Source organism: Perognathus longimembris, chromosome 18 (genome assembly GCF_023159225.1).
Source record: "Perognathus longimembris pacificus isolate PPM17 chromosome 18, ASM2315922v1, whole genome shotgun sequence".
Taxonomy (NCBI): Eukaryota; Metazoa; Chordata; class Mammalia; order Rodentia; family Heteromyidae; genus Perognathus; species Perognathus longimembris.
In genome coordinates, this window is record NC_063178.1 from 895235 (window position 1) to 920241 (window position 25007).

Sequence of the window (25007 nt, forward strand, 5' to 3'; positions counted from 1 at the left end):
CTGTAGGGTAGTTTTTTGTTTTTAGAATGCATAAGATAATTGGAGCCGCGGGATCATACCGCCGCAGCTGCGCTCCGGCCATTGCTTCCTCGACCTTGTGCAAGGACCGTAACGCAGAGGGTGTCAAGGCCCGAGGGGAAGTAACTTCTGGGTTTCCCTCAAGTATAGAGAATAAAGGCAATAATTCTGACCTAGGGATGTTCAGGAATCCCCTTATCCAGTTAATGTCCCCCATTAGTTGCTGAAAATCATTAAGAGTTTTCAAATGTGAGGTCCGAAAAGAGATTTTTTGTGGCCTAATGGTTTCCGGGCTTATGACTGACCCCAAAAACTCTATCATATTTGATTGCTGAACCTTTTCAGGGGCAATAGTCAGGCCCTTGGCTGTTAACAAGAATGTGATTTCCTTATACACTGTATAGAGCGTCTCCAGACAGGGGGCGGTCAACAAAATGTCATCCATGTAGTGAATAACTTTTACTCCTGGGAATCTTTCCCTCACTGGAATCAAGGCCGAATCAACAAATAACTGACACATGGTGGGGCTGTTAGCCATGCCCTGTGGCAAGACCTTCCATTGGAAGCGCGCATCGGGTCGCTCGTGGTTTGCCGACGGCAGAGTGAAGGCGAATCGTTCCCTGTCCTCTTCACATAAAGGTATCGAGAAAAAGCAGTCCTTGATGTCTAAGGTAATGACTGGCCAATTGCGGGGCAGCGCTGAGAGCAAGGGGAGTCCTCTCTGGATGGCTCCCATGACCTGCATTTGGGCATTTACGGCACGCAGGTCATGTAGCAGCCTCCATTTTCCGGAAGCCTTTTTGATTACAAAAATTGGAGTGTTCCAGGGTGAGACAGAGGGTTCAATATGTCCTAACCGTAATTGTTCTTTTATCAGTGTTTGAGCGGCTTCTAACTTTTCCTGAGAAAGGGGCCACTGAGGGACCCATACCGCCTTTTCCGTTTTCCAAGGTATGGGCACCTGGCCGGGTGTAGAAGCCTTATTTTCAGAGACCCCTAGGAAAAACCCAAGCCTTGTCTGTTCCTTTTACTGGATGGTTGTAAGGGTTCAGGCTTGCCCTGTAAGTGTTTGCCCAACCCTAGCGATGGGACAAACCCTTGATGTTGCATCATCCTCTTGCTAGCTTCTGAATACTCATTGGTTAATCTCAAATCTAACTGTTGTTGGACATCCCTTCCCCATAAATTTATCGGGACTTTAATGACAAACGGTACAACTTTGCCCTTTTGGCCTTCCTCAGTCCTCCAGACTAGTTCCCTCGCACTGAGCTCCGGAGAACTAGCGTACCCTAGTCCCTGTAGTGTCTGTGAGGATTTTTGTATAGGCCACCGCCTTGGCCATTCATCCTTCCGGATTATGCTCCGATCTGCGCCTGTATCCACCAGTCCAGAGAAATTCCTTCCCTCTATTTCTAGTGTTAATATTGGCCTTTTGTCTAGTTCCATAGACAAACATGCAATTTCCACCCCAGTGGATCCAAGGTCTGCATTATTCCTCTCAATACCCTTTGTGGGAAAGCTGTCATGCCTCGAAGGCAGTAACAGGAGCTGGGCAATCCGATCTCCTGGAGCTATGGAAATGACTCCATGGGGGGCATGACAAAGGATCTTTATAGTTCCTTCACTATCTGGGTTGATGACCCCTGGGAGGACAACTAGCCCCCTCATGGTTGAAGAGGAACGGCCAAGAACTAAGCCCACTGTGTCCTTTTCAAGGGGTCCTGTCATATCAGAATCTATGACCTGTATGCCCATTGCCGGAGTTAATACTGTTCCGGTGGCGGCACAGAGGTCCAGCCCTGCGGAGCCTGAAGTTGCCCTTCGAGCCTGGGTGGCTGTAGGTGGGGGGCTGGTACCGACGTTTGAAGTGCCCCATAGATTTGCGGGCCCTGGGGACGAGGGCCCCCTCTCCCGTTTTTTGACTCTAACTGTACAGCTTGGGGGATTGGATGTCCATTAATGTCCTTCACTGACCTGCATTCATTGGCCCAATGCTTTCCCTTTTTACATCGGGGGCACAGACCTGGTTGTCGCTGCCCTCCCGTTGAATTAGCCGGGGTCTCGTTAATTTTCGGGCATTGCCGCTTAAAGTGTCCTAATTGGCCACACTTAAAGCAGCCCCTCTGTTTATTGTCCCTAGCCATGCGAGCGGCAGAAAGCACGGCCGCCGCCAAGCCTGCATTTGTCAATGGGCCTCCCACCTCTCGGCAAGCTCTTACCCATGCCTCAAGGCTCTTTCCCTTTACAGGGGTTATTGCTCTTTGACATTCTTTGGTACTCTGCTCATAGATTAATTGTTGCACAAGGGGCATGGCTACCTCCAAGCTTCCAAGTACACGCTCCGCCTTCTCAAGCATGCGTGCCACAAAGTCTGAAAATGGTTCATTGGGTGCCTGAATTACCTTTGTAAGGTTACCAGCCACCTCTCCCTTGTTTGGCAAGGCCCGCCAAGCCTTGTAAAATATCTCATTTATCTGGGCATAGACTTCAAAGGGGTAGTTGGTCTGTTCCACTGAATACTCTCCCTGTCCTAGAAGCATGTCCACTGACCATTCGGCTCTCCCTTCTTGGAGATTCTTTCTGAATTGTGTTTGTGCCTTATCCTGAACAAGGGACCTAAAGTCAAGGAACTGCCCGTGACTAAGGCATGTGCGCGCAACCTCAAACCAATCCGTGGGCGTCAAGGCATTAATCGTGAGTCGCCGCAATAAGGCGGTGGTATAATTGGCTGTTACCCCATATGTGCGCACTGCCTCCATTAGATCCCTTAGTTGTTTATAAGAGACTGGCTCATAGATCCTTTCCTTTGTTACCAGGTTCTCAAAGACTGGAAAAGCCGCAGCCAACCTAGACCACGTGCTTCTCTTTATGAAGTTACTCCGCCCGCACGCCGCATAAGGCGGGGGGGCAGAGGGTGTTTTTTGCCTGGGGGCCCTGACCCCAAAGGGGTAACCGGGTCCGTATCTGTCCTCCTTGTACCTAGCAGCGGCTTCCTCCAAGCCCTTTTCATCTTCTGGGCTCAGCTCGCTGCCCGAGGTATGGCCACTCTCAGCCTCGCTCTCTGATTCACTGCCCTCTATGCTAAGAGCTGAGAAGGAGTTGTCAATCTTAAATTCCTCCAAAGAAGGATACAACGGGGCAACTGGTTCTTGTCCTTGCCCCTTTTGGGCTTGCTTTTGTTTTGCTTGTCTCGTCCCCGCCGCTTGTGCATTCGAGGATTTTTCTGAGGGCTGCAGTCCCTCCTCCAGACCCTTATGGGGTCCCCCTTTTCTTTCTTTCATCCTTTTATTTTTATTTTCCTTAGGCCTAACCACTTCCCCCTTTACTGATGAGGACTCCGAAAAACTATCCTGGTGCTTACTAAGGGCCCTTTGACCTTCCTTTATAAGGTCTGTGGAGCGTCCGTCTTCTAGGCATGAGCGTACCATGCGCCATAAGGGCATCGTTGCTCCAGAGATCTCACCCTTTTCCTGAGCGCTGTCTAAATCCCTGCCTAATTTGTCCCAGCAGGGGAGAGTCAAGTCGCCAGAGACCGCGAACCATGGCGCCTGTTGATCTATATCTGTGAGAATCTTCTTAACAGTCGCCTTACCAACCTTAAGGCCACGCTGCTTTAGTAAAGCCTGAAGGGGAATGTAAAGATCTTCGGAATCGATTGTTTTCCCCTGAGCATTTCCCATGGCGCACTCTTATCTACGAGCGTCCTACCCACGGGCGAAAGCCGCGTTATCTACCGCGGACTTACTTTCGCGTCTGACTTACTCTAGATCAATACAGCGGCACTCCTTTCCAGGTTCGTCACAGCGCAAACAAAGCAAACACACCCCCGCCACCAGCACCCACAGCGGAAGGATAATAAGAAGCCACCAGACAGGAACGGCAGTCCACATACCTGAGGGAAGTTACCTCTTCGTGCGTTGAGTTCTGGATCCTCTTTGTCCCCTCGCGTGGTTCCCGGGTTTCGGCACCAGTTGCGGCGGGCGGCTACCTCGTCCAGCAAGAAAGACGACCACCACACGAGGATCCTTCTCAATCGCACTTTATTGAAGAGCTGCTCGGTTGAAGGGGGGTTGGAGCGAGGGGCGCCGCGGGCCAAAAAAACGCCTGCTTAAATACGCTTGGGGGAGCAAGGGTCGCTCCCTGATTGGTCTGTGGCTGGTTGTTACTAGCAACCGCTTCGGGATTGGCTGGGACTAGAGCTCGCTTGCGCGTGCGCGGGGTTTGGGCGCGAAAGTCCACTAAGCATTGCCGTCTAGGAAATTGTTTATTGTTAGGGCTGCCAGGAAGCAGGCGCCATCCTGTAATGGCGCCGCTGCCGGCTTCCCGCAGGGAAAATCTGGTCACCCCCTTCGCCAGGCCCCAAGACACAAGACACGGGTAGGTAGGACTTTCCCACCGGAGGGCCACAGGGCCACGGGTGCGCTACCTCCCGAGGGCTCAGGCGCCCGGGCGCGCCTGCCCTCGGGCAGTCACCCCTAGAAGAGCCCCGGGGTCTCCAGGCTGCTCAACAGGGAACCGTGTGTATTTGGACGGAGGGGTGAGCCACAGGAGCACAGAGCCACTTGCCCGGGCTACCTGGTCCTCCGACGGTGCGCGCGCGGAAGGGGACGGCACAGGGCTGCTCCGCGCACACTGCGTGTGTGTGCGGAGCATGCGGTCCCGTCTTGCGGCAAGCAGCACCTGCTGTGGTTGTAGTTTGACATTTTTAAACCAACCGTTAGTAACACCTATACCCCCACCCGCCCCCGTACGTGCATGGGAGTACACACACTCGTGGAACAGTTTAGAAGTTTACCTTGGAAGATAGATTTGTAAGCTGGGTCTGCTGGGGGAGGATCTGAGGTCAAATCCCCAGAGTCGGAACCAGCTTGCACCCTCAACCCAAACCTCCGGACGTGTGGCAATATTTGGAGCTGCCTCTGGTTGCTGTGCGTGTGTGTGCGAGGAGTCCTCTCGTGAGCCGAGGGCAGACGCCTGGGCCTCACCTCGACAGCCGGGATCCAACCCCAGACGCGGGCGGTGAGGCGCTCCGTGAGGGGTGGCGAGGATAAGCGCTGCTCTCCGTGTCTGGCCTCCAGCACAGTCTGGGACACGTTCTTCGCGCTTTACTGTTCCTAAGGCCCCCTTCTTCAAAGCCAGCAAACGTGCCGGAACCCGGGGCCTCGACGCTCTGCCGGCCCCGCCGACCTGCTGGTGAGTTTGAGTGGCTTTGCTGAAGGAGAGTGTCTGCTTAGAATTAGCTTTCGTGCACGTGACGTCCGGTTGCGTCGTGCTGTGCCGTGACTGTAGCCGCCTTTCTTGTTTCATCTTTCAAGTAAGTGAGCTGGCATCGTTTTACAAATGAAGAAATCACTTGTGAAAAGGCGGTGATCAATTACCAAGGCAAGAGTATGGGTTGTAAATCTCACATTCAGATTTCACAAGCTGTTACGGTTTCACAGGCTACAGAGCCAAAGCTAATTTTGGGTATCGGCATTCAGATGTTCGGCATGAAGAGTAGAAAGCAAGAGCGTTGAGATGGGGATTTGCACTCTGAAGAGAAGCTAAGCATCTCGGCGGAGCCGGGAGCCGAGCGTCTCACTAGAGCGCCACGGTCAGGCAAGGGACGCGGTGGTCATTACGAGTCTGGGGTCCACAGACCCCACCCGACAACGCGAGGTCACAGGACACGCGGGAAGGGCGGGTAGTGCCCCCTGTGGGAACGTGGCTGCGTAGGATCTGGGGTCTCCGTTCTGTGTTGGGGGAGTTCTGGGGCTGTGGCTCCTGAGCCCAGCAGGGTGCTGAGAGACAGCGTGGGGAGATCCAGTTCTGTGGTCCGGGCACAGCTGCTCTGCTGTTGCGGCCCTGAGGTCACAGAGTGTTTGCTCTGGCTGGCGGGGAGGAAAGAGGGAGGAGGGGGAGGGAGCCCCCTTGAGCACTTCTTTGGCTCTGGCGTGGCCACACAGGCTGCCTGGCTTGTTTTGAAAGATAAACTGGGACACTTGATTGCGCCTCTCCCTCTTTGGTGTCCACTCCTAGGTGAAGCCGCAGATGTTTTCACTGTTGTTGTTGCCTGAATGCCCATGAAGCTGACAAAGCCACACCCACTGGGCTCCTGAGACCTGGGGCCCCTTCACCGTGGTACTGCCAGGGCCTTCGGCCGTCACCCTGCTTCCAACAATCCCCTGCTGGGTCGGAGCTTTCCGTGTGGCCGGTGGTTCAGTGGGGAGATGCATGTGACGTGGAGGGCTGTTGATGATCACCTTTTTAATTTTGTGCCTTTCCTGGGGCTTGGACTCAGGGCCTGGGTGCTGTCCTGTGCTTTTTTGCTTGAGGCTAGCATGCTACTTGACACAGGTCCACTTCTGAGTGTGTGTGTGTGTGTGTGTGTGTAATGGATTGTAAGAGTGTCACAGACCTTCTTGCCTGGGTGTCTTGGAACCACCGCCCTCAGGTCTCAGCCCCGAGCGGGGCTCCAGGTGTGAACCATCAGCACCTGGCTGGTTAGCACCTTTAAAAACGTTGGAAACCTTTAGATGCGGGCCGAGCACGTTTTCATACGGCTCTCCCGGGAGAAGCTCAACCCTGCTGAAGCGTCCTGGCCTGGTTTCTGTGTTGTGGGGTATGCGCGGGGAAGGGTGGCCGTCCTGGAGGCCCCGGTGCCTGCTCCGTGCAGCTCTCTTGCTGTAGCCACACGGGTGGGCCACAGCACTTCCTTGGCCTGACCCAGCACGTCACCAAGGTACCAAAGTCCCGCTCCCAGGGGAGTCTCCGACCGGGGTGCCGGTGGCAGGCTCAGCACGGAGGAGGCAGGTGCTGACTCCTGAGCCCAGACAGTGCACCCTCCCGCCACCGCCGCAGAGGGAGCCAGGTGGGGTCCCCCAGGGCAGGGCAAGGTGGGCCGGGAGCCTGGGCGTGGGGACGAGGGCGGAATGACACCTCGGTCACTCACTGAAGAAGAAAAGGCCAGGCCCGGGTCACACGCCATCTGTCCAGATAGCGTGTAGTTAAAAACAACAACAACAACAACAACAACAACAAAAAAAAAAAAAACGAGATCAGGGATAGAATAGGAAATGAAGGCAAATACTTGTCCTTGCCCAGTCTCTCTGTACAAAAATCAGGAAGCCAATGAACTAGGAGTAATCAGAAATGTCATGGTGTCCCTCTGAGGGTGGAGAGGGGAGAGCTGCCACAGTCAGAGGCCGAGCCCGCTCACTGCCATCGGGCTGGTCCTGGCCCGCGTAACTGACCAGGAGAGGTGCGGGGAGGAGCTGAGAGCGGGCGGGGCGGTGGCGTGGGGCTGTGAGAACAGGGTGGGGATGGTGGTAAAGACCTTGGGCCGCCAGAGCTGGGATGAACACTCAGCCTGGGTGTTGTCCTTGAGCTTTTGTGCTCAAACCAGCGCTCTACCCTCTGAGCCACAGCTCCACTCTGCCAGCTTTTCTGGTGGTTAATTGGAGATGTCCCATAGACTTTCCTGTCCAAGCTGGCTTCAAACCGTGGTCCTCGGATCTCAGCCTCCCCAGTAGCCAGGCTGCCCGGTGCGAGCCGCAGGACCTGGCTGTGGCGTTGGTCTTTTCTCACCTTTGGGAAAGGGTGGCGGAGGGACAGATGCAGCGGCGGGAAGGCTCATGGGAGGCCTTCACAGTCAAGGGCGATACAGAAGGAACTAGAATGAAGGGGAGACTACCCACGTGGAGAGGTTCGTAGGGCCTCTGGCTGGGAGTCCTCTCAGCGTCTTGGCCTTGTGGTTTGAGATCTTTTAATAGTTTTGCAGAATTGTTTATTATGCCTCTGCTGTCTTCCCCGCTGTGGTATTCCTCCTCCTCTCTCGCTCTGTCTCTCCTCCTCTGTGATTCCAAGGACACGGGCTTGGGTTTGGCCTCACCCCACAGTTGCCGGAGGCACCCTTCCCTCTCTGTCATCTCTCTCCGTCTCTGTGATCGTCTGGACGGTGTCTCAGTTCAGCCCTTCGGAGGGCGCGTCCGGGCTCCCCACGGCCTCCACCTCCCGTGGGCCCTTCGCCCGTCTCCCTCCACCATGTCTCCGAAGCAAGGGGCCCTGAACACCCCTGGGAGCGTTGGTGCTTCCCACCAGGTCCTTGCTCTTTCCTTAGCTGGGAGGGAGTTTCGCTCTCTCTTCGGTGTTCTGCCCTGTTGAGTTGGATAGACCCTGGCAAGATGCCCAGACCCCTTCTCAGTAAGTGGAGAGGTCAGTGAACAATGCCCGCGTGTGTGCAAAACACGAGGGAGAAACAGGGACTTCTGGAGAGCAGGATGAAGGGCCCCATCTTCAGAGTGGTTCCGGTGACATGGTGACACGGTGCTGGTGACGCAGTGACGCAGCGCTGATGAGGCAGTGCCACGTGACGCAGTGCAGGTAACGCGGTGCTGGTGATGCAGTGACGTAGCGCTGATGAGGCAGTGCCCCGTGATGCAGTGCAGGAAACGCGGTGCTGGTGAGGCGGTGATGCAGCGCTGATGAGGCAGCGCCCTGTGACACAGTGCAGGCGACACGGTGGCCCATGATGCAGTGATGCAGCGCTGATGAGGCAGTGCCCCGCGATGCAGTGACAGCGCTGATGAGGCAGTGCCCATGATGCAGTGATGCAGTGCAGGTGACGTGGTGCCCCATGATGCAGTGATGCAGTGCAGGAGACACGGTGCCCCGTGACGCAGTGACACAGTGCAGGTGACGCAGTGCAGGTGACACGGTGCCCCATGAGGCAGTGATGCAGTGCTGATGAGGCAGTGACCTGTGATGCAGTGCCCCGTGACACAGTGATGCAGTGCTGATGAGGCAATGCCCTGTGACGCAGTGCCCCTTGACGCGGTGCCCCATGACGCAGTGACGCAGTGCAGGTGACATGGTGCCCCGTGATGCAGTGACACAGTTCAGGTGACGCAGTGCGGTGATGTGGTGCCCCATGAGGCAGTGATGCAGCGCTGATGAAGCATTGCCCGTGACTCAGTGCCCTGTGACTCAGTGATGCAGTGCTGATGAGGCAGTGCCTGTGGCGCGGTGCCCCGTGATGCAGTGCCCTGTGATGCAGTGAGGCAGCGCTTATGAGGCAGTGCCCCGTGACACGGTGCCCCTTGACGCAGTGACACAGTGCAGGTGACATGGTGCCCCGTGACGCAGTGACGCAGCGCTGATGAGGCAGTGCCCCGTGACGAGGTACCCCGTGATGCAGTGAGGCAGTGCAGGTGACGCAGTGCCCCGTGACGCAGTGACATCGCGCTGATGAGGCAGGGCCCCGTGACGAGGTACCCCTTGACGCAGTGCCCCTTGACGCAGTGACGCAGTGCAGGTGACGCGGTGCCCCGTGATGCAGTGACGCAGCGCTGATGAGGCAGTGCCCCACGATGCAGTGACAGCGCTGATGAGGCAGTGCCCTGTGACACAGTGCCCCTGACGCAGTGCAGGTGACGCGGTGCTCCGTGACGCAGTGACGCAGCGCTGATGAGGCAGTGCCCTGTGACGCGGTGCCCCTGACGCAGTGCAGGTGACGCGGTGCCCCGTGACGCAGTGACAGCGCTGATGAGGCAGTGCCCCGTGACGAGGTACCCCGTGACGCAGTGACGCAGTGCAGGTGACGCGGTGCCCCGTGACGCAGTGACGCAGCGCTGATGAGGCAGTGCCCCGTGACGAGGTACCCCGTGATGCAGTGAGGCAGTGCAGGTGACGCAGTGCCCCGTGACGCAGTGACATCGCGCTGATGAGGCAGGGCCCCGTGACGAGGTACCCCTTGACGCAGTGCCCCTTGACGCAGTGACGCAGTGCAGGTGACGCGGTGCCCCGTGATGCAGTGACGCAGCGCTGATGAGGCAGTGCCCCACGATGCAGTGACAGCGCTGATGAGGCAGTGCCCTGTGACACAGTGCCCCTGACGCAGTGCAGGTGACGCGGTGCTCCGTGACGCAGTGATGCAGCGCTGATGAGGCAGTGCCCTGTGACGCGGTACCCCGTGACGCAGTGATGCAGTGCAGGTGACGCGGTGCCCCGTGACGCAGTGACGCAGCGCTGATGAGGCAGTGCCCCTGACGCAGTGACGCAGTGCAGGTGACGCGGTGCCCCGTGACGCAGTGATGCAGTGCAGGTGACGCGGTGCCCCGTGACGCAGTGACGCAGCGCTGATGAGGCAGTGCCCCGTGACGCGGTGCCCCTGACGCAGTGACGCAGTGCAGGTGACGCGGTGCCCCGTGACGCAGTGACGCAGCGCTGATGAGGCAGTGCCCCGTGACGCAGTGCCCCTGACGCAGTGACGCAGTGCAGGTGACGCGGTGCCCCGTGACGCAGTGACGCAGTGCAGGTGACGCGGTGCCCCGTGATGCAGTGACGCAGCGCTGATGAGGCAGTGCCCCACGATGCAGTGACAGCGCTGATGAGGCAGTGCCCTGTGACACAGTGCCCCTGACGCAGTGCAGGTGACGCGGTGCTCCGTGACGCAGTGATGCAGCGCTGATGAGGCAGTGCCCTGTGACGCGGTACCCCGTGACGCAGTGATGCAGTGCAGGTGACGCGGTGCCCCGTGACGCAGTGACGCAGCGCTGATGAGGCAGTGCCCCTGACGCAGTGACGCAGTGCAGGTGACGCGGTGCCCCGTGACGCAGTGATGCAGTGCAGGTGACGCGGTGCCCCGTGACGCAGTGACGCAGCGCTGATGAGGCAGTGCCCCACGATGCAGTGACAGCGCTGATGAGGCAGTGCCCTGTGACACAGTGCCCCTGACGCAGTGCAGGTGACGCGGTGCTCCGTGACGCAGTGATGCAGCGCTGATGAGGCAGTGCCCTGTGACGCGGTACCCCGTGACGCAGTGATGCAGTGCAGGTGACGCGGTGCCCCGTGACGCAGTGACGCAGCGCTGATGAGGCAGTGCCCCTGACGCAGTGACGCAGTGCAGGTGACGCGGTGCCCCGTGACGCAGTGATGCAGTGCAGGTGACGCGGTGCCCCGTGACGCAGTGACGCAGCGCTGATGAGGCAGTGCCCCTGACGCAGTGACGCAGTGCAGGTGACGCGGTGCCCCGTGACGCAGTGATGCAGTGCAGGTGACGCGGTGCCCCGTGACGCAGTGATGCAGCGCTGATGAGGCAGTGCCCCGTGACGCAGTGCCCCTGACGCAGTGACGCAGTGCAGGTGACGCGGTGCCCCGTGACGCAGTGACGCAGTGACGCAGCGCTGATGAGGCAGGGCCCCTGACGCAGTGACGCAGTGCAGGTGACGCGGTGCCCCGTGACGCAGTGACGCAGTGACGCAGCGCTGATGAGGCAGGGCCCCTGACGCAGTGACGCAGTGCAGGTGACGCGGTGCCCCGTGACGCAGTGACGCAGTGATGCAGCGCTGATGAGGCAGGGCCCCGTGACGCAGCGACGCTGTACCCTGCGAAAGCTGAAGGCTGCCAGCGATGTTCTGAGGAAGAAATGGATCTTCGTGGTCACTGGGATGCGCGGCTGCTTCTCGGCCCCCAGACAGCAAAGGGACCACAGGAGGACCAGGCAGAGACTCGGCCGCCCCCAGCTGCCCTGGGGCGCGCGCCTCTGCTTCGCTCCCTCTGCGGGGGACGAGGGAGGGCAGGAGGGCAGTGGGGAGGCCCGAGGCCGGTGGCCCGGGGGGGGGGCAGATGGGCGTGGGCTCTCACCCCACCCGTCTGCCCGTCAGGGTGCCATGCCTGCAGCCCGCGGAAGCTCATTCCCCGCTTCAACATAAAGCAGGAGGACAAGGAAAATGACGTGTTCTGTAAGAGCGAGGGAACTTGAAAAGCCGTCCTTTCGGCCCCGGAGACTTACAGGAGCAAGCTGGGGACAATGCGGGATGAAAGGATCTAGAAGCCGCACGGAGGGGGACGTCCAGCTCAGGATGAAAGAGGGATGAATCTTTAGCTTCATTTGCATTTCAGTGGAGATCGGGCTGAAATCTTTTTGAAGATTCTTGTAAATGTTCACTTTTACTCTATTTTCCAGTGAAGCCTAGAGCAATGCAATAGGATCAAGGAAAGAAGCTTCTTTGTGTGTGTGTGTGTGTGCGCGTGCGCGTGTGCGTGCGCTGTTCCTGGGGCTTGAACTCAGGGCTTGGGTGATGTCCCTGAGCTTTTTGTTCAAGGCTACCACTATACCACTTGAACCAGAGATCCACTTCTGGGTTTGGGGTGTTTTGTTGGAGATAAGAGTCTCACAGCTGCCCGGACTGGCTTTGAACCATGCTCCTCAGATCTCAGCTAGGTTTGCCAGCACGAGCCACTGGTGCCTGGCAAGAAAGTGATTTAAAAGGCTGGTGCCGTGGTGGATTCTGGCTGTTTCACCTCTGTCAACGCAGACAGTCGGTGCTCACCGGCATGGAGCCGCTCCTCACCACAAATGAGCACAGGCCGGGGAGAGAGCGGGGCGGTGACCCAGGCTTGGAAGGACCTGGGCAGGTGAAAGAGCCAGCCAAACAAAGGAGGCAAATGGCAACCCCCTCTGGGCATCAAGAGGGAGCTGGCCCCGCCCATGCGAGGCTTACAGGTCACACGACGAGGGGCCCTGCCTGCTCCGCTCAGCACGTGGCCTCTGTATGCTGCCTGGCCACGATCCTGGCTGGCCCGGGCGCCTTTGCCCTCCTGTTCAGGGCAGGATGAGGGCACCACCAGATCAGCTGAGTGCTCCTCACCCGGGCACATCCTGGGGCCACAGGGCACTGAACACTGAGCCCCGCTGGAAAGTAGGTGCACGCTAGGGAGCCAAGTGCATGGGTCTGCCTGAGGGGCCAGGCCCACCGTGCCCACCACGAGCCTTCCCGCCTCTCCTGAGCCCGCCTCCTCAGTGTGCCACGTCTCCTGCAGGCCCAGCTGTCTCAGGCCCTGAACGGAGTTTCTGACAAGGCCAAGGAAGCGAAGGAGTTCCTGGTGCAGCTCAAGAACATACTGCAGCAGATCCAGGTAAGCGCGCCTGGCGCTGGGGCACTTGGTGGGGCAGCGTGCTGGTCACCAGGTGAGCACGGGGGAGGGCAGTGTGCTGATCACCAGGTGTGCAGAGGGGGAGGGCAGTGTGCTGATCACCAGGTGTGCAGAGGGGGAGGGCAGTGTGCTGATCACCAGGTGTGCAGAGGGGGAGGGCAGTGTGCTGATCACCAGGTGTGCAGAGGGGGAGGGCAGTGTGCTGATCACCAGGTGTGCAGAGGGGGAGGGCAGTGTGCTGATCACCAGGTGTGCATGGGGGAGGGCAGTGTGCTGATCACCAGGTGTGCAGAGGGGGAGGGCAGTGTGCTGATCACCAGGTGTGCAGAGGGGGAGGGCAGTGTGCTGATCACCAGGTGTGCAGAGGGGGAGGGCAGTGTGCTGATCACCAGGTGTGCATGGGGGGAGGGCAGTGTGCTGATCACCAGGTGTGCAGAGGGGGAGGGCAGTGTGCTGATCACCAGGTGTGCAGAGGGGGAGGGCAGTGTGCTGATCACCAGGTGTGCAGAGGGGGAGGGCAGCGTGCTGATCACCAGGTGTGCACAGGGGGAGGGCAGTGTGCTGCTCAGGTATGCAGAGGGGGAGGGCAGTGTGCTGATCACCAGGTGTGCAGAGGGGGAGGGCAGTGTGCTGATCACCAGGTATGCAGAGGGGAGGGGAGGGCAGTGTGCTGATCACCAGGTGTGCAGAGGGGGAGGGCAGTGTGCTGATCACCAGGTGTGCATGGGGGAGGGCAGTGTGCTGATCACCAGGTGTGCATGGGGGAGGGCAGTGTGCTGATCACCAGGTGTGCATGGGGGAGGGCAGTGTGCTGATCACCAGGTGTGCATGGGGGAGGGCAGTGTGCTGATCACCAGGTGTGCAGAGGGGGAGGGCAGCATGCTGATCACCAGGTGTGCAGAGGGGGAGGGCAGCGTGCTGATCACCAGGTATGCAGAGGGGGAGGGCAGTGTGCTGATCACCAGGTGTGCATGGGGGAGGGCAGTGTGCTGATCACCAGGTATGCAGAGGGGGAGGGCAGTGTGCTGATCACCAGGTGTGCATGGGGGAGGGCAGTGTGCTGATCACCAGGTGTGCATGGGGGAGGGCAGTGTGCTGATCACCAGGTGTGCATGGGGGAGGGCAGTGTGCTGATCACCAGGTGTGCATGGGGGAGGGCAGTGTGCTGATCACCAGGTGTGCAGAGGGGGAGGGCAGTGTGCTGATCACCTGGTGTGCAGAGGGGGAGGGCAGTGTGCTGATCACCAGGTGTGCAGAGGGGGGAGGGCAGCGTGCTGATCACCAGGTGTGCAGAGGGGGGAGGGCAGTGTGCTGATCACCAGGTGTGCAGAGGGGGAGGGCAGCGTGCTGATCACCAGGTGTGCAGAGGGGGAGGGCAGCGTGCTGATCACCAGGTGTGCATGGGGGAGGGCAGTGTGCTGATCACCAGGTGTGCATGGGGGAGGGCAGCGTGCTGATCACCAGGTGTGCATGGGGGAGGGCAGTGAGCTGATCACCAGGTGTGCATGGGGGAGGGCAGCGTGCTGATCACCAGGTGTGCAGAGGGGGAGGGCAGCGTGCTGATCACCAGGTGTGCATGGGGGAGGGCAGTGTGCTGATCACCAGGTGTGCAGAGGGGGAGGGCAGCGTGCTGATCACCAGGTGTGCAGAGGGGGAGGGCAGTGTGCTGATCACCAGGTGTGCAGAGGGGGAGGGCAGCGTGCTGATCACCAGGTGTGCAGAGGGGGAGGGCAGTGTGCTGATCACCAGGTGTGCATGGGGGGAGGGCAGCGTGCTGATCACCAGGTGTGCATGGGGGAGGGCAGCGTGCTGATCACCAGGTGTGCATGGGGGAGGGCAGTGTGCTGATCACCAGGTGTGCATGGGGGAGGGCAGTGAGCTGATCACCAGGTGTGCAGAGGGGGAGGACAGTGAGCTGATCACCAGGTGTGCAGAGGGGGAGGGCAGTGTGCTGATCACCAGGTGTGCAGAGGGGGAGGGCAGTGTGCTGATCACCAGGTGTGCACGGGGGAGGGCAGTGAGCTGATCACCAGGTGTGCAGAGGGGGAGGGCAGTGTGCTGATCACCAGGTGTGCACGGGGGAGGGCAGCGTGCTGATCACCAGGTGTGCAGAGGGGGAGGGCAGCGTGCTGATCACCAGGTGTGCATGGGGGAGGGCAGTGTGCTGGTCACCAGGTGTGCAGAGGGGGAGGGCAGTGTGCTGGTCACCAGGTGTGCACGGGGGAGGGCAGCGTGCTGATCACCAGGTGTGCAGAGGGGAGGGGAGGGCAGTGTGCTGATCACCAGGTGTGCAGAGGGGGGAGGGCAGTGTGCTGATCAAGTGTGCAGAGGGGGAGGGCAGTGAGCTGATCACCAGGTGTGCAGAGGGGGAGGGCAGTGTGCTGATCACCAGGTGTGCATGGGGGAGGGCAGTGTGCTGATCACCAGGTGTGCACGGGGGGGGGAGGGCAGTGTGCTGATCACCAGGTGTGCATGGGGGAGGGCAGTGTGCTGATCACCAGGTGTGCAGAGGGGGAGGGCAGCGTGCTGATCACCAGGTGTGCAGAGGGGGGAGGGCAGCGTGCTGATCACCAGGTGTGCACAGGGGAGGGCAGTGTGCTGATCACCAGGTGTGCATGGGGGAGGGCAGTGTGCTGATCACCAGGTGTGCACGGGGGGGGGAGGGCAGTGTGCTGATCACCAGGTGTGCATGGGGGAGGGCAGTGTGCTGATCACCAGGTGTGCAGAGGGGGAGGGCAGCGTGCTGATCACCAGGTATGCAGAGGGGGAGGGCAGCGTGCTGATCACCAGGTGTGCATGGGGGAGGGCAGTGTGCTGGTCACCAGGTGTGCAGAGGGGGAGGGCAGTGTGCTGATCACCAGGTGTGCACAGGGGAGGGCAGTGTGCTGATCACCAGGTGTGCAGAGGGGAGGGGAGGGCAGTGTGCTGATCACCAGGTGTGCATGGGGGAGGGCAGTGTGCTGATCACCAGGTGTGCACGGGGGGGGGAGGGCAGTGTGCTGATCACCAGGTGTGCATGGGGGAGGGCAGTGTGCTGATCACCAGGTGTGCAGAGGGGGAGGGCAGCGTGCTGATCACCAGGTATGCAGAGGGGGAGGGCAGCGTGCTGATCACCAGGTGTGCATGGGGGAGGGCAGTGTGCTGGTCACCAGGTGTGCAGAGGGGGAGGGCAGTGTGCTGATCACCAGGTGTGCACAGGGGAGGGCAGTGTGCTGATCACCAGGTGTGCAGAGGGGAGGGGAGGGCAGTGTGCTGATCACCAGGTGTGCATGGGGGAGGGCAGTGTGCTGATCACCAGGTGTGCACGGGGGGGGGAGGGCAGTGTGCTGATCACCAGGTGTGCATGGGGGAGGGCAGTGTGCTGATCACCAGGTGTGCAGAGGGGGAGGGCAGCGTGCTGATCACCAGGTGTGCAGAGGGGGAGGGCAGTGTGCTGATCACCAGGTGTGCATGGGGGAGGGCAGCGTGCTGATCACCAGGTGTGCATGGGGGAGGGCAGCGTGCTGATCACCAGGTGTGCATGGGGGAGGGCAGTGTGCTGATCACCAGGTGTGCATGGGGGAGGGCAGTGAGCTGATCACCAGGTGTGCAGAGGGGGAGGACAGTGAGCTGATCACCAGGTGTGCAGAGGGGGAGGGCAGTGTGCTGATCACCAGGTGTGCAGAGGGGGGAGGGCAGTGTGCTGATCAAGTGTGCAGAGGGGGAGGGCAGTGAGCTGATCACCAGGTGTGCAGAGGGGGAGGGCAGTGTGCTGATCACCAGGTGTGCATGGGGGAGGGCAGTGTGCTGATCACCAGGTGTGCAGAGGGGGAGGGCAGCGTGCTGATCACCAGGTGTGCACGGGGGGGGGAGGGCAGTGTGCTGATCACCAGGTGTGCATGGGGGGAGGGCAGTGTGCTGATCACCAGGTGTGCACGGGGGGGGGAGGGCAGTGTGCTGATCACCAGGTGTGCATGGGGGAGGGCAGTGTGCTGATCACCAGGTGTGCAGAGGGGGAGGGCAGCGTGCTGATCACCAGGTGTGCAGAGGGGGAGGGCAGCGTGCTGATCACCAGGTGTGCACAGGGGAGGGCAGTGTGCTGATCACCAGGTGTGCATGGGGGAGGGCAGTGTGCTGATCACCAGGTGTGCACGGGGGGGGGAGGGCAGTGTGCTGATCACCAGGTGTGCATGGGGGAGGGCAGTGTGCTGATCACCAGGTGTGCAGAGGGGGAGGGCAGCGTGCTGATCACCAGGTATGCAGAGGGGGAGGGCAGCGTGCTGATCACCAGGTGTGCATGGGGGAGGGCAGTGTGCTGGTCACCAGGTGTGCAGAGGGGGAGGGCAGTGTGCTGATCACCAGGTGTGCACAGGGGAGGGCAGTGTGCTGATCACCAGGTGTGCAGAGGGGAGGGGAGGGCAGTGTGCTGATCACCAGGTGTGCATGGGGGAGGGCAGTGTGCTGATCACCAGGTGTGCACGGGGGGGGGAGGGCAGTGTGCTGATCACCAGGTGTGCATGGGGGAGGGCAGTGTGCTGATCACCAGGTGTGCAGAGGGGGAGGGCAGCGTGCTGATCACCAGGTATGCAGAGGGGGGAGGGCAGCGTGCTGATCACCAGGTGTGCATGGGGGAGGGCAGTGTGCTGGTCACCAGGTGTGCAGAGGGGGAGGGCAGTGTGCTGATCACCAGGTGTGCACAGGGGAGGGCAGTGTGCTGATCACCAGGTGTGCAGAGGGGAGGGGAGGGCAGTGTGCTGATCACCAGGTGTGCATGGGGGAGGGCAGTGTGCTGATCACCAGGTGTGCACGGGGGGGGGAGGGCAGTGTGCTGATCACCAGGTGTGCATGGGGGAGGGCAGTGTGCTGATCACCAGGTGTGCAGAGGGGGAGGGCAGCGTGCTGATCACCAGGTGTGCAGAGGGGGAGGGCAGTGTGCTGATCACCAGGTGTGCAGAGGGGGAGGGCAGCGTGCTGATCACCAGGTGTGTAGAGGGGGAGGGCAGCGTGCTGATCACCAGGTGTGCAGAGGGGGAGGGCAGCGTGCTGATCACCAGGTGTGCAGAGGGGGAGGGCAGCGTGCTGATCACCAGGTATGCAGAGGGGGAGGGCAGCGTGCTGATCACCAGGTGTGCATGGGGGAGGGCAGTGTGCTGGTCACCAGGTGTGCAGAGGGGGAGGGCAGTGTGCTGATCACCAGGTGTGCACAGGGGAGGGCAGTGTGCTGATCACCAGGTGTGCAGAGGGGAGCGGAGGGCAGTGTGCTGATCACCAGGTGTGCATGGGGGAGGGCAGTGTGCTGATCACCAGGTGTGCACAGGGGAGGGCAGTGTGCTGATCACCAGGTGTGCAGAGGGGAGCGGAGGGCAGTGTGCTGATCACCAGGTGTGCATGGGGGAGGGCAGTGTGCTGATCACCAGGTGTGCAGAGGGGGAGGGCAGCGTGCTGATCACCAGGTGTGTAGAGGGGGAGGGCAGCGTGCTGATCACCAGGTGTGCAGAGGGGGAGGGCAGTGTGCTGATCACCAGGTGTGCAGAGGGGAGGGGAGGGCAGTGTGCTGATCACCAGGTGTGCATGGGGGAGGGCAGTGTGCTGATCACCAGGTGTGCACAGGGGAGGGCAGTGTGCTGATCACCAGGTGTGCATGGGGGAGGGCAGTGTGCTGATCACCAGGTGTGCACAGGGGAGGGCAGCGTGCTGATCACCAGGTGTGCAGAGGGGGAGGGCAGTGTGCTGATCACCAGGTGTGCAGAGGGGGAGGGCAGTGTGCTGATCACCAGGTGTGCAGAGGGGGAGGGCAGTGTGCTGATCACCAGGTGTGCAGAGGGGGAGGGCAGTGTGCTGCTCAGGTATGCAGAGGGGGAGGGCAGTGTGCTGATCACCAGGTGTGCATGGGGGAGGGCAGCGTGCTGATCACCAGGTGTGCAGAGGGGGAGGGCAGCGTGCTGATCACCAGGTGTGTAGAGGGGGAGGGCAGCGTGCTGATCACCAGGTGTGCAGAGGGGGAGGGCAGTGTGCTGATCACCAGGTGTGCAGAGGGGGAGGGCAGTGTGCTGCTCAGGTATGCAGAGGGGGAGGGCAACGTGCCGGGCACCGCATGGTTAGCAGGAAGCAGGCTTTCAGTACTGCACTGAGAAAGTCGTCTCCTGCTGTGTCACCTCGGAAGCTCACGGTGGGGCACAGGAGACCCCAGGTGGGGAAGGGGAGTTCCAGGACGCCGGTTAGAGTCACGCCGGCGGAGGCCCTGTGGTCCTGTGTGGTGGAATCTGTGGAGGGGCTTTTGTATCCAGTATGTTACAGTATGTATGCCAGGCTGCCAGGTCACAGGACCGTGTGGAGCAGTGAGTCCCATGTTGAGATTATGCACAGCCACTGGCTATGGGGTCACGCTCCGGGAGCACCTGGATGGAGGAGAGACTGAGCCACAGCCTGATACTTATGCTTCCTGGGTAGCTAGGATAGTGTGCGCATACAAGCCCACTCAGCTTTTGTTGGTTGAGATGAGGTCTCTTCAACTTCGTGCCCGGGCTGACCTCAGACTGCAACGTTCCCCATCTCCACCTCCTGAGTAGCTAGAACTACAGTCATGAGCTACTCTGTCCAGTTTCTCTCTCTCTCTCTCTCCGGTGCCAGTGCTGGGGCTTGAACTCAGGGCCTGGGCGCTGTCCCTGCCTGAGCTTTCTTGCTCAAGGCTAGCGCTCTACTACTTGAGCCACAGCTCCACTTTCAGCTTTTTTGATGCGTAATTGGAGGTAAAAAATCTCATGGACTTTTCTCACCCACTTGGCTTCAAACTGCAATCAGATCTCAGCCTCCTAAGTGGCTGGGATTGCTGGTGTGGGGCACCAGTGCCCGGCTTTTTCTTTCTTGACAGTGGTCTCTCCGTCATTCAAGCTAGCCGCAGATTCTTGATCTTCCTGTTTCAGTCTCCCAAGTACTGGGATTGCAGTTGTGCAAAAGCACACTCGTCTCCCAAGGGGCACTGGAAGTCATGTCTCTGATGTTTTACCAATATAGCATGTGACTTCCATCACAAAATATCAAAAAACAACAGAATAGCTGTATAACAGAAATGAGTTCTCTCTATGGAGGCTGGAGGGGCAAGGTTAGGGTGTGGGCGGGCTGGTTCCACCCCCCCCCCCTCGGCTTGCAGATGGCCTCCCCCTCCCCCGCCCGCCCCTGCAGCCTCGTCTGGCTGTCCCTCTGGTGAGTCTGTGACCTAATTTCATCTTCTTGTAAGGACACCAGTCAGACTGGGGTAGAGCCGGCCCGATGGCCTCATTTCACTCAGTGACCTCTTAAAGGGCCTGTCTGCAAATACAGCCGTGCTCCGAGGCCCCGGGCGAGGACGGACAGCGTTCCAAGGGGCCGTGCCGAGCTTGGCGACCCGGAGGACGCTCCGGTGTGGGTCTCTCTGGGTTTGTGTGGTGTTTTTCTTTTTTTTTGCTAGTCCTGGGGCTTGACCTCAGGCACTGCCCCCGAGCTTTTCTACTCGAGGCTAGCGCTCTACGACTCGAGCCACAGCCCTACTTCTGGCTGTTCTGTGTAGGTGGTACTGAGGAATCGAACCCAGGGCTTCATGCGTGCTAGGCAAGCGCTCCACCACGAAGCCACCTTTTCCCCGCCCCTCTGGCGGGTGTTTTTGCTTGCCTCACTTTTTTCCAACTGTACAAAGCAAAAGCGCACGTTGCCGAGGTTTGGGGAAGTTCAACACGCCCCACCAGCCACGCTGAGCGCGTCCGCTCCCCGCTCCTGCACCGCCGGTGGGGACGCCCCGTGCCCTTCCATCCACCCTCGCTCCCTTCCCCCTTCCCCGCCCCACGAACGGGCCCCGGCATCCGCCAGCCCCCCGCGCACCCCGCCCCCAGGTCCCCCCACTGAGACGCCCTGCTCCCCCAGGAGAACGGACTGGACTACGAGGCCTGCCTGGTCGCCCAGTGCGACGCCCTGGTGGACGCCCTGACGCGGCAGAAGGCCAAGCTGCTCACCAAGGTGACGAAGGAGAGGGAGCACAAGCTGAAGGTGGGCACGGGCCGCCGCCCCCCCTTCCCATGGCGTCGGGGCTGGGGGGCTGGGAGAGCGGCCCAGTGAGCGAATGGATGAGTGAACGGGTCAAGGTGAGCCGGGGGGCTGGGAGGGGGGCCAGCAACCCCCGAGGCCAGCTGGGACCCGCGCGGTCGCTCCGGAGCCAGGGCAGCCGGGGTGGTTTTCGCCTCGGGTCCACGCCCCCCCCCCCCCCCCCCAGGCACTCCTCTGCCTGTCTGACTCTTGGTCTCAAGTCAGAGCCGTGGGCACGCGGGTTCTGCTCGGGTTTCGGTCTCTGCCCCCTCCTCAGCCAGTTTCCCAAGGGAGGGATAGCAAAGCTTGCTCTCCTCACGCCGACCCCCCCCCCACCCCGGTCAGGCAGCGGGGCACTGTCCCCGGAGGTCTAGAGGCTGTGGGCCAGAGACACACAACTAGGAAATACGACGTTTCTTAGTTCAGTGCTGGAGCTGGAACCCACGGACTTGCGCACGCCGGGCAAGCATGGTATCACTGAGCTCCATCCCCAGACCGTGAGGTTGTGAAGTGGGGCCTGCCTGTGTAGCCTTGAGCTCCCAGTCCTCAGCCTCAGCCTCCCCAGTGCGGGGATGACAGGGGTGTACTGGTACCCCGTCTCCACTTGAAGGAGAGGATGTGGTGGTAAAGCACCTTCCCGCCATGTTATCTACCGCCAGCCGCAGGGCAGAGCGAGGCATGGCGCTGGCCGGGTCCCAGGGGCGTCTCGGTGAGGCCTTTCTCCACTCTGCTGCCCGGCCCTCAGAAGGTTCGCCCCGCCCAGCGCGGGGCCGCAGGGCGCCCCGGCGGGAGTCCTCACGGGAGTCTGTCCTCCGCAGATGGTTTGGGACCAGATCAATCACTGCACGCTGAAGCTGCGCCAGTCCACGGGGCTGATGGAGTACTGTCTGGAGGTGATCAAGGAGGACGACCCCTCGGGCTTCCTCCAGGTGAGCCCGCCCCCGAGCCTGCCCTGGCCGGCCGGGGGACTCCCCGCGCCACTCCCGCCCCCCCCCCCCCCCCACCAGCCCACACTCCAGGCCAGACCCATCCCAGGCCGGGGCTGGCGCTTCTCCTTTGCTCCGCGCCGTCAGAGGCGCAGGCTCCCCCCGTGGCCCTGACCCCCCGCAGCTCTGGCCCTCATCCCGCCTCCTCCTCCACGGGGGGAGAGGAGATGGAGCCTCTGGGACCACATGCCGGGCCTCCCCACGCCCCACACATGGAAAAGGGCAGCTTTTGGCAAGCGTGCTGGACGCGTGGTCAACAGAGCCAGCTGCAGACCCCGTGGCCCCAGCCCCTGGGGGGGCTGCTCTCCCCAACGGGGTGTGTGGGCGCGACTCCCCCTGGGTCTTCTCCAGGACGGGGGCCTGAGACTTGAGGCCTTCAGGGGCACACACACAGATGTCCCCAGGGGGAGGGTCAGCAGAGGAGACGGCGTGTGCGATGCCCTGCATCCACAGTGCGCACGGCGCTGAGCGCCCCTCCTTGGCCCTGCGCCCCGCAGATCTCCGATGCCCTGATCAAGCGCGTGCAGGTGTCCCAGGAGCAGTGGGTCAAAGGCGCCCTGGAGCCCAAGGTGTCGGCAGAGTTTGACCTGACGCTGGACAGCGAGCCGCTGCTGCAGGCCATCCACCAGCTGGACTTCATCCAGATGAAATGTAGGGGTGAGCCGTGGTTGGCCAGCTCAGTGGGGGCTTCTCCCCCGTGGGCATGCCGTAGGGGGCCCCAGTGGTGGTGGCGGGCGTCCGTGGCACACAGCGTGGTGGAGGGGAGGGTGGTCTGGGGCAGTGTCCCCGTGTAGGCCCGGGAGCCCCCTCTGTCCATCAAGCACAGTGGTGACCACGGATGGAGGGACCTCCCCTGGCCAGGCCGGGCCGCGTGGGTGCCAGGCTGTGCCAGGTGCCAGCGGGCGTTGGTGAGCAAGTCTGAACCACTCCTTGCAAGACCAAGCCTCTAGACTACAGAGAAAGTGGACCATGTGCTAGCCGACCCCATGACATTGTCCGAGAGTGGCAGGTGCTAGGGAGAAAAGGCAGAGGTTAGGGAGGAGAGGGAGGAGGAGGGGAGCCGAGGCAAAGGTGGAGAGAAATAACCTAAAAGAGCATTTCGGGAGGCAAAGGGATAGAGGCTGGAATACATTTGTGTGTGTACCAAGGAAGGGCAAGAAGTTCAGAGGCAAGAGCAGAAGGGACGGGGCAGAGAGAGGCAGAGCAGGATGGATGGGTAGAGGGAGGCAGAGGGGAAGGGAGGGGGTGGGGGAGGCGGAGGGGAAGGGAAGGGGTGGGGGGAGGCGGAGGGAAGGGGTGGGGTGGCAGAGGCAGAGGCGGAGGGAAGGGGTGGGGTGGAGGGAGGCAGAGCAGGAGGGTGGAGGGGGAAGGACCAGGCGGAGGAAGTCCGTGCTGCTAGGAACAGTTGTCACAGCTCCGCATGGGCAGCGTGAGCCAGTGAAGGCCCGGGGGGCGCTGGCTCCCGCCTGGGGGGTGGGTGGTCTGGGGCGGGGAGCCTGGCGTCTGTGGGCCGAGACCAGGGCCGCAGCCTGCACCTGTGGCTGTGGGCTCTGCGGGCGGCGTGGCCACCTTTAAAGGAAGGGAAGCAAACGTGCAGCGGTGCCTGGCTCCATCGGGGAGGCTTGGAAAGGGCGGAGGGGAGACTGGGACACGGCCAGGCAGCGGAGGGGCCCGGCCAGCCACAGGGCAGCCGGGGCCGCGTTGCCCCGGAGCACAGCCCCGCTCCAGGGGAGCTCACCGGACCTCGCTGCTGCTCCAGCCTGGGAGGTGGCGAGCGGCTGCCCTGAACCAGGTTGAAAATGGCCTTTTGTGCAAGACCAACCTCCGTGTTGTCTTAAAAAAAAAGACGGCAGCCAGCTGGGAAGTTTCTGGCATGAACAGACAACCCCCCCCCCCCCACCGCCCAGTGTAACTGCACTCAGGGCGGAGCAGCCCCAGCTTGAGGAGTTGGCTGTGGTCACCTCCCTGGCCCCTGGTCCCAGGGCACCAAGCCTTTATCACCTTGCGAGGACGGCTCCCCACTGTCCACGGGCAGAGCAGAAGGAGGACTTCCTCCCCCAGACACTTGCTTTGCAGTGTCCGGTCACCGCCTCCCGGGGCTGAGCAGGGCACCCGCTCCCCGGCCAGGTCCCCCTGAGCCTGGGGCGGCCCCAGGGGAGGGACGGACGGTCTTGCCGCCTGCTGGGGTCCAGGGGCCGCCAGCGGACACGGCGCGCTGACGGGGCATTCCTGTCGCAGTGCCCCCCGGGCCCCTGCTGCAGCTGGAGAAGTGCTGCACACGCAACAACAGCGTCACGCTGGCCTGGAGGACGCCGCCCTTCGCGCACAGCCCCGCCGACGGCTACATCCTGGAGCTGGATGACGGCGACGGGGGCCAGTTCCGGGTGAGCCTCGGCGGGCCCGGGGCCCCGGGGACAGGGAGGGCGGGAGGAGGCCCCCGTGAGGGCGACAGGGGCCTGGCAGGACCAGCTCAGAGGAGGCAGCCCCGCCTGCCCTTGCTCCTCCCATCAGCCCCACCGGCCCGGGTTCCCTCCGCCACCATCTTCCTCCTGACCCCACGCACAGTCCGTGATCTTCACTATCCACGTGCTCTATGACCTTCACGTCCCCGCCCCCCCCCCCCGCCACTACCTCCTCATCTCCTACCCCCTCGACTCTTACCTCCCGTGAACCACCAAAGACTGGAATTGGAGCTATGGCTCAAAGTGGTAAACACTAGGCTTGAGTAAAATTGCTCAGGGACTGTGCCCGGTCCCTGTATTCAAGACCTTTAATGACAGTAATAATAATAATAATAATAATAATAATAATAATAATAATAATGGGTGCACAGTACAAGGCAGGCCTCGCAGTGAAACGCTCGGTGCAGCCCACCTTCCCCAGCTACCTTGTGTATAATACAGAAAATAGCCCAATCGCTGGGTCTGTGCAATAACAAACAGCATCTGGAGCAAGTGGACAGCCAGCCTTCCCTCACCTTGACAAATCAGTGCAGAGGAGGAAAGGGTTGTTTTGGTGTCAGAGACTTCCTCTGGTCTTCTGGGCTGGTGAGGG

The 25007-nt window shown here is 61.0% G+C and overlaps 1 protein-coding gene across 3 annotated transcripts in view; it reads left to right on the forward strand.

The window, feature by feature from the left end:
- The window catches only part of Trim67 (tripartite motif containing 67), a 38283-nt gene that overhangs the window by 8536 nt on the left and 4740 nt on the right, over window positions 1-25007 (forward strand). For 2 of the 3 annotated variants that reach the window (XM_048367489.1, XM_048367492.1), the window contains exons 2-6: window positions 12820-12915; window positions 20809-20931; window positions 21786-21896; window positions 22451-22604; window positions 24192-24337. In XM_048367489.1, the coding sequence (XP_048223446.1) occupies window positions 12820-12915; window positions 20809-20931; window positions 21786-21896; window positions 22451-22604; window positions 24192-24337 (630 nt within the window). Of the gene's footprint in view, window positions 1-12819; window positions 12916-20808; window positions 20932-21785; window positions 21897-22450; window positions 22611-24191; window positions 24338-25007 lie in introns of all 3 variants that reach the window. The other variant, XM_048367491.1, reaches the window with a different exon arrangement.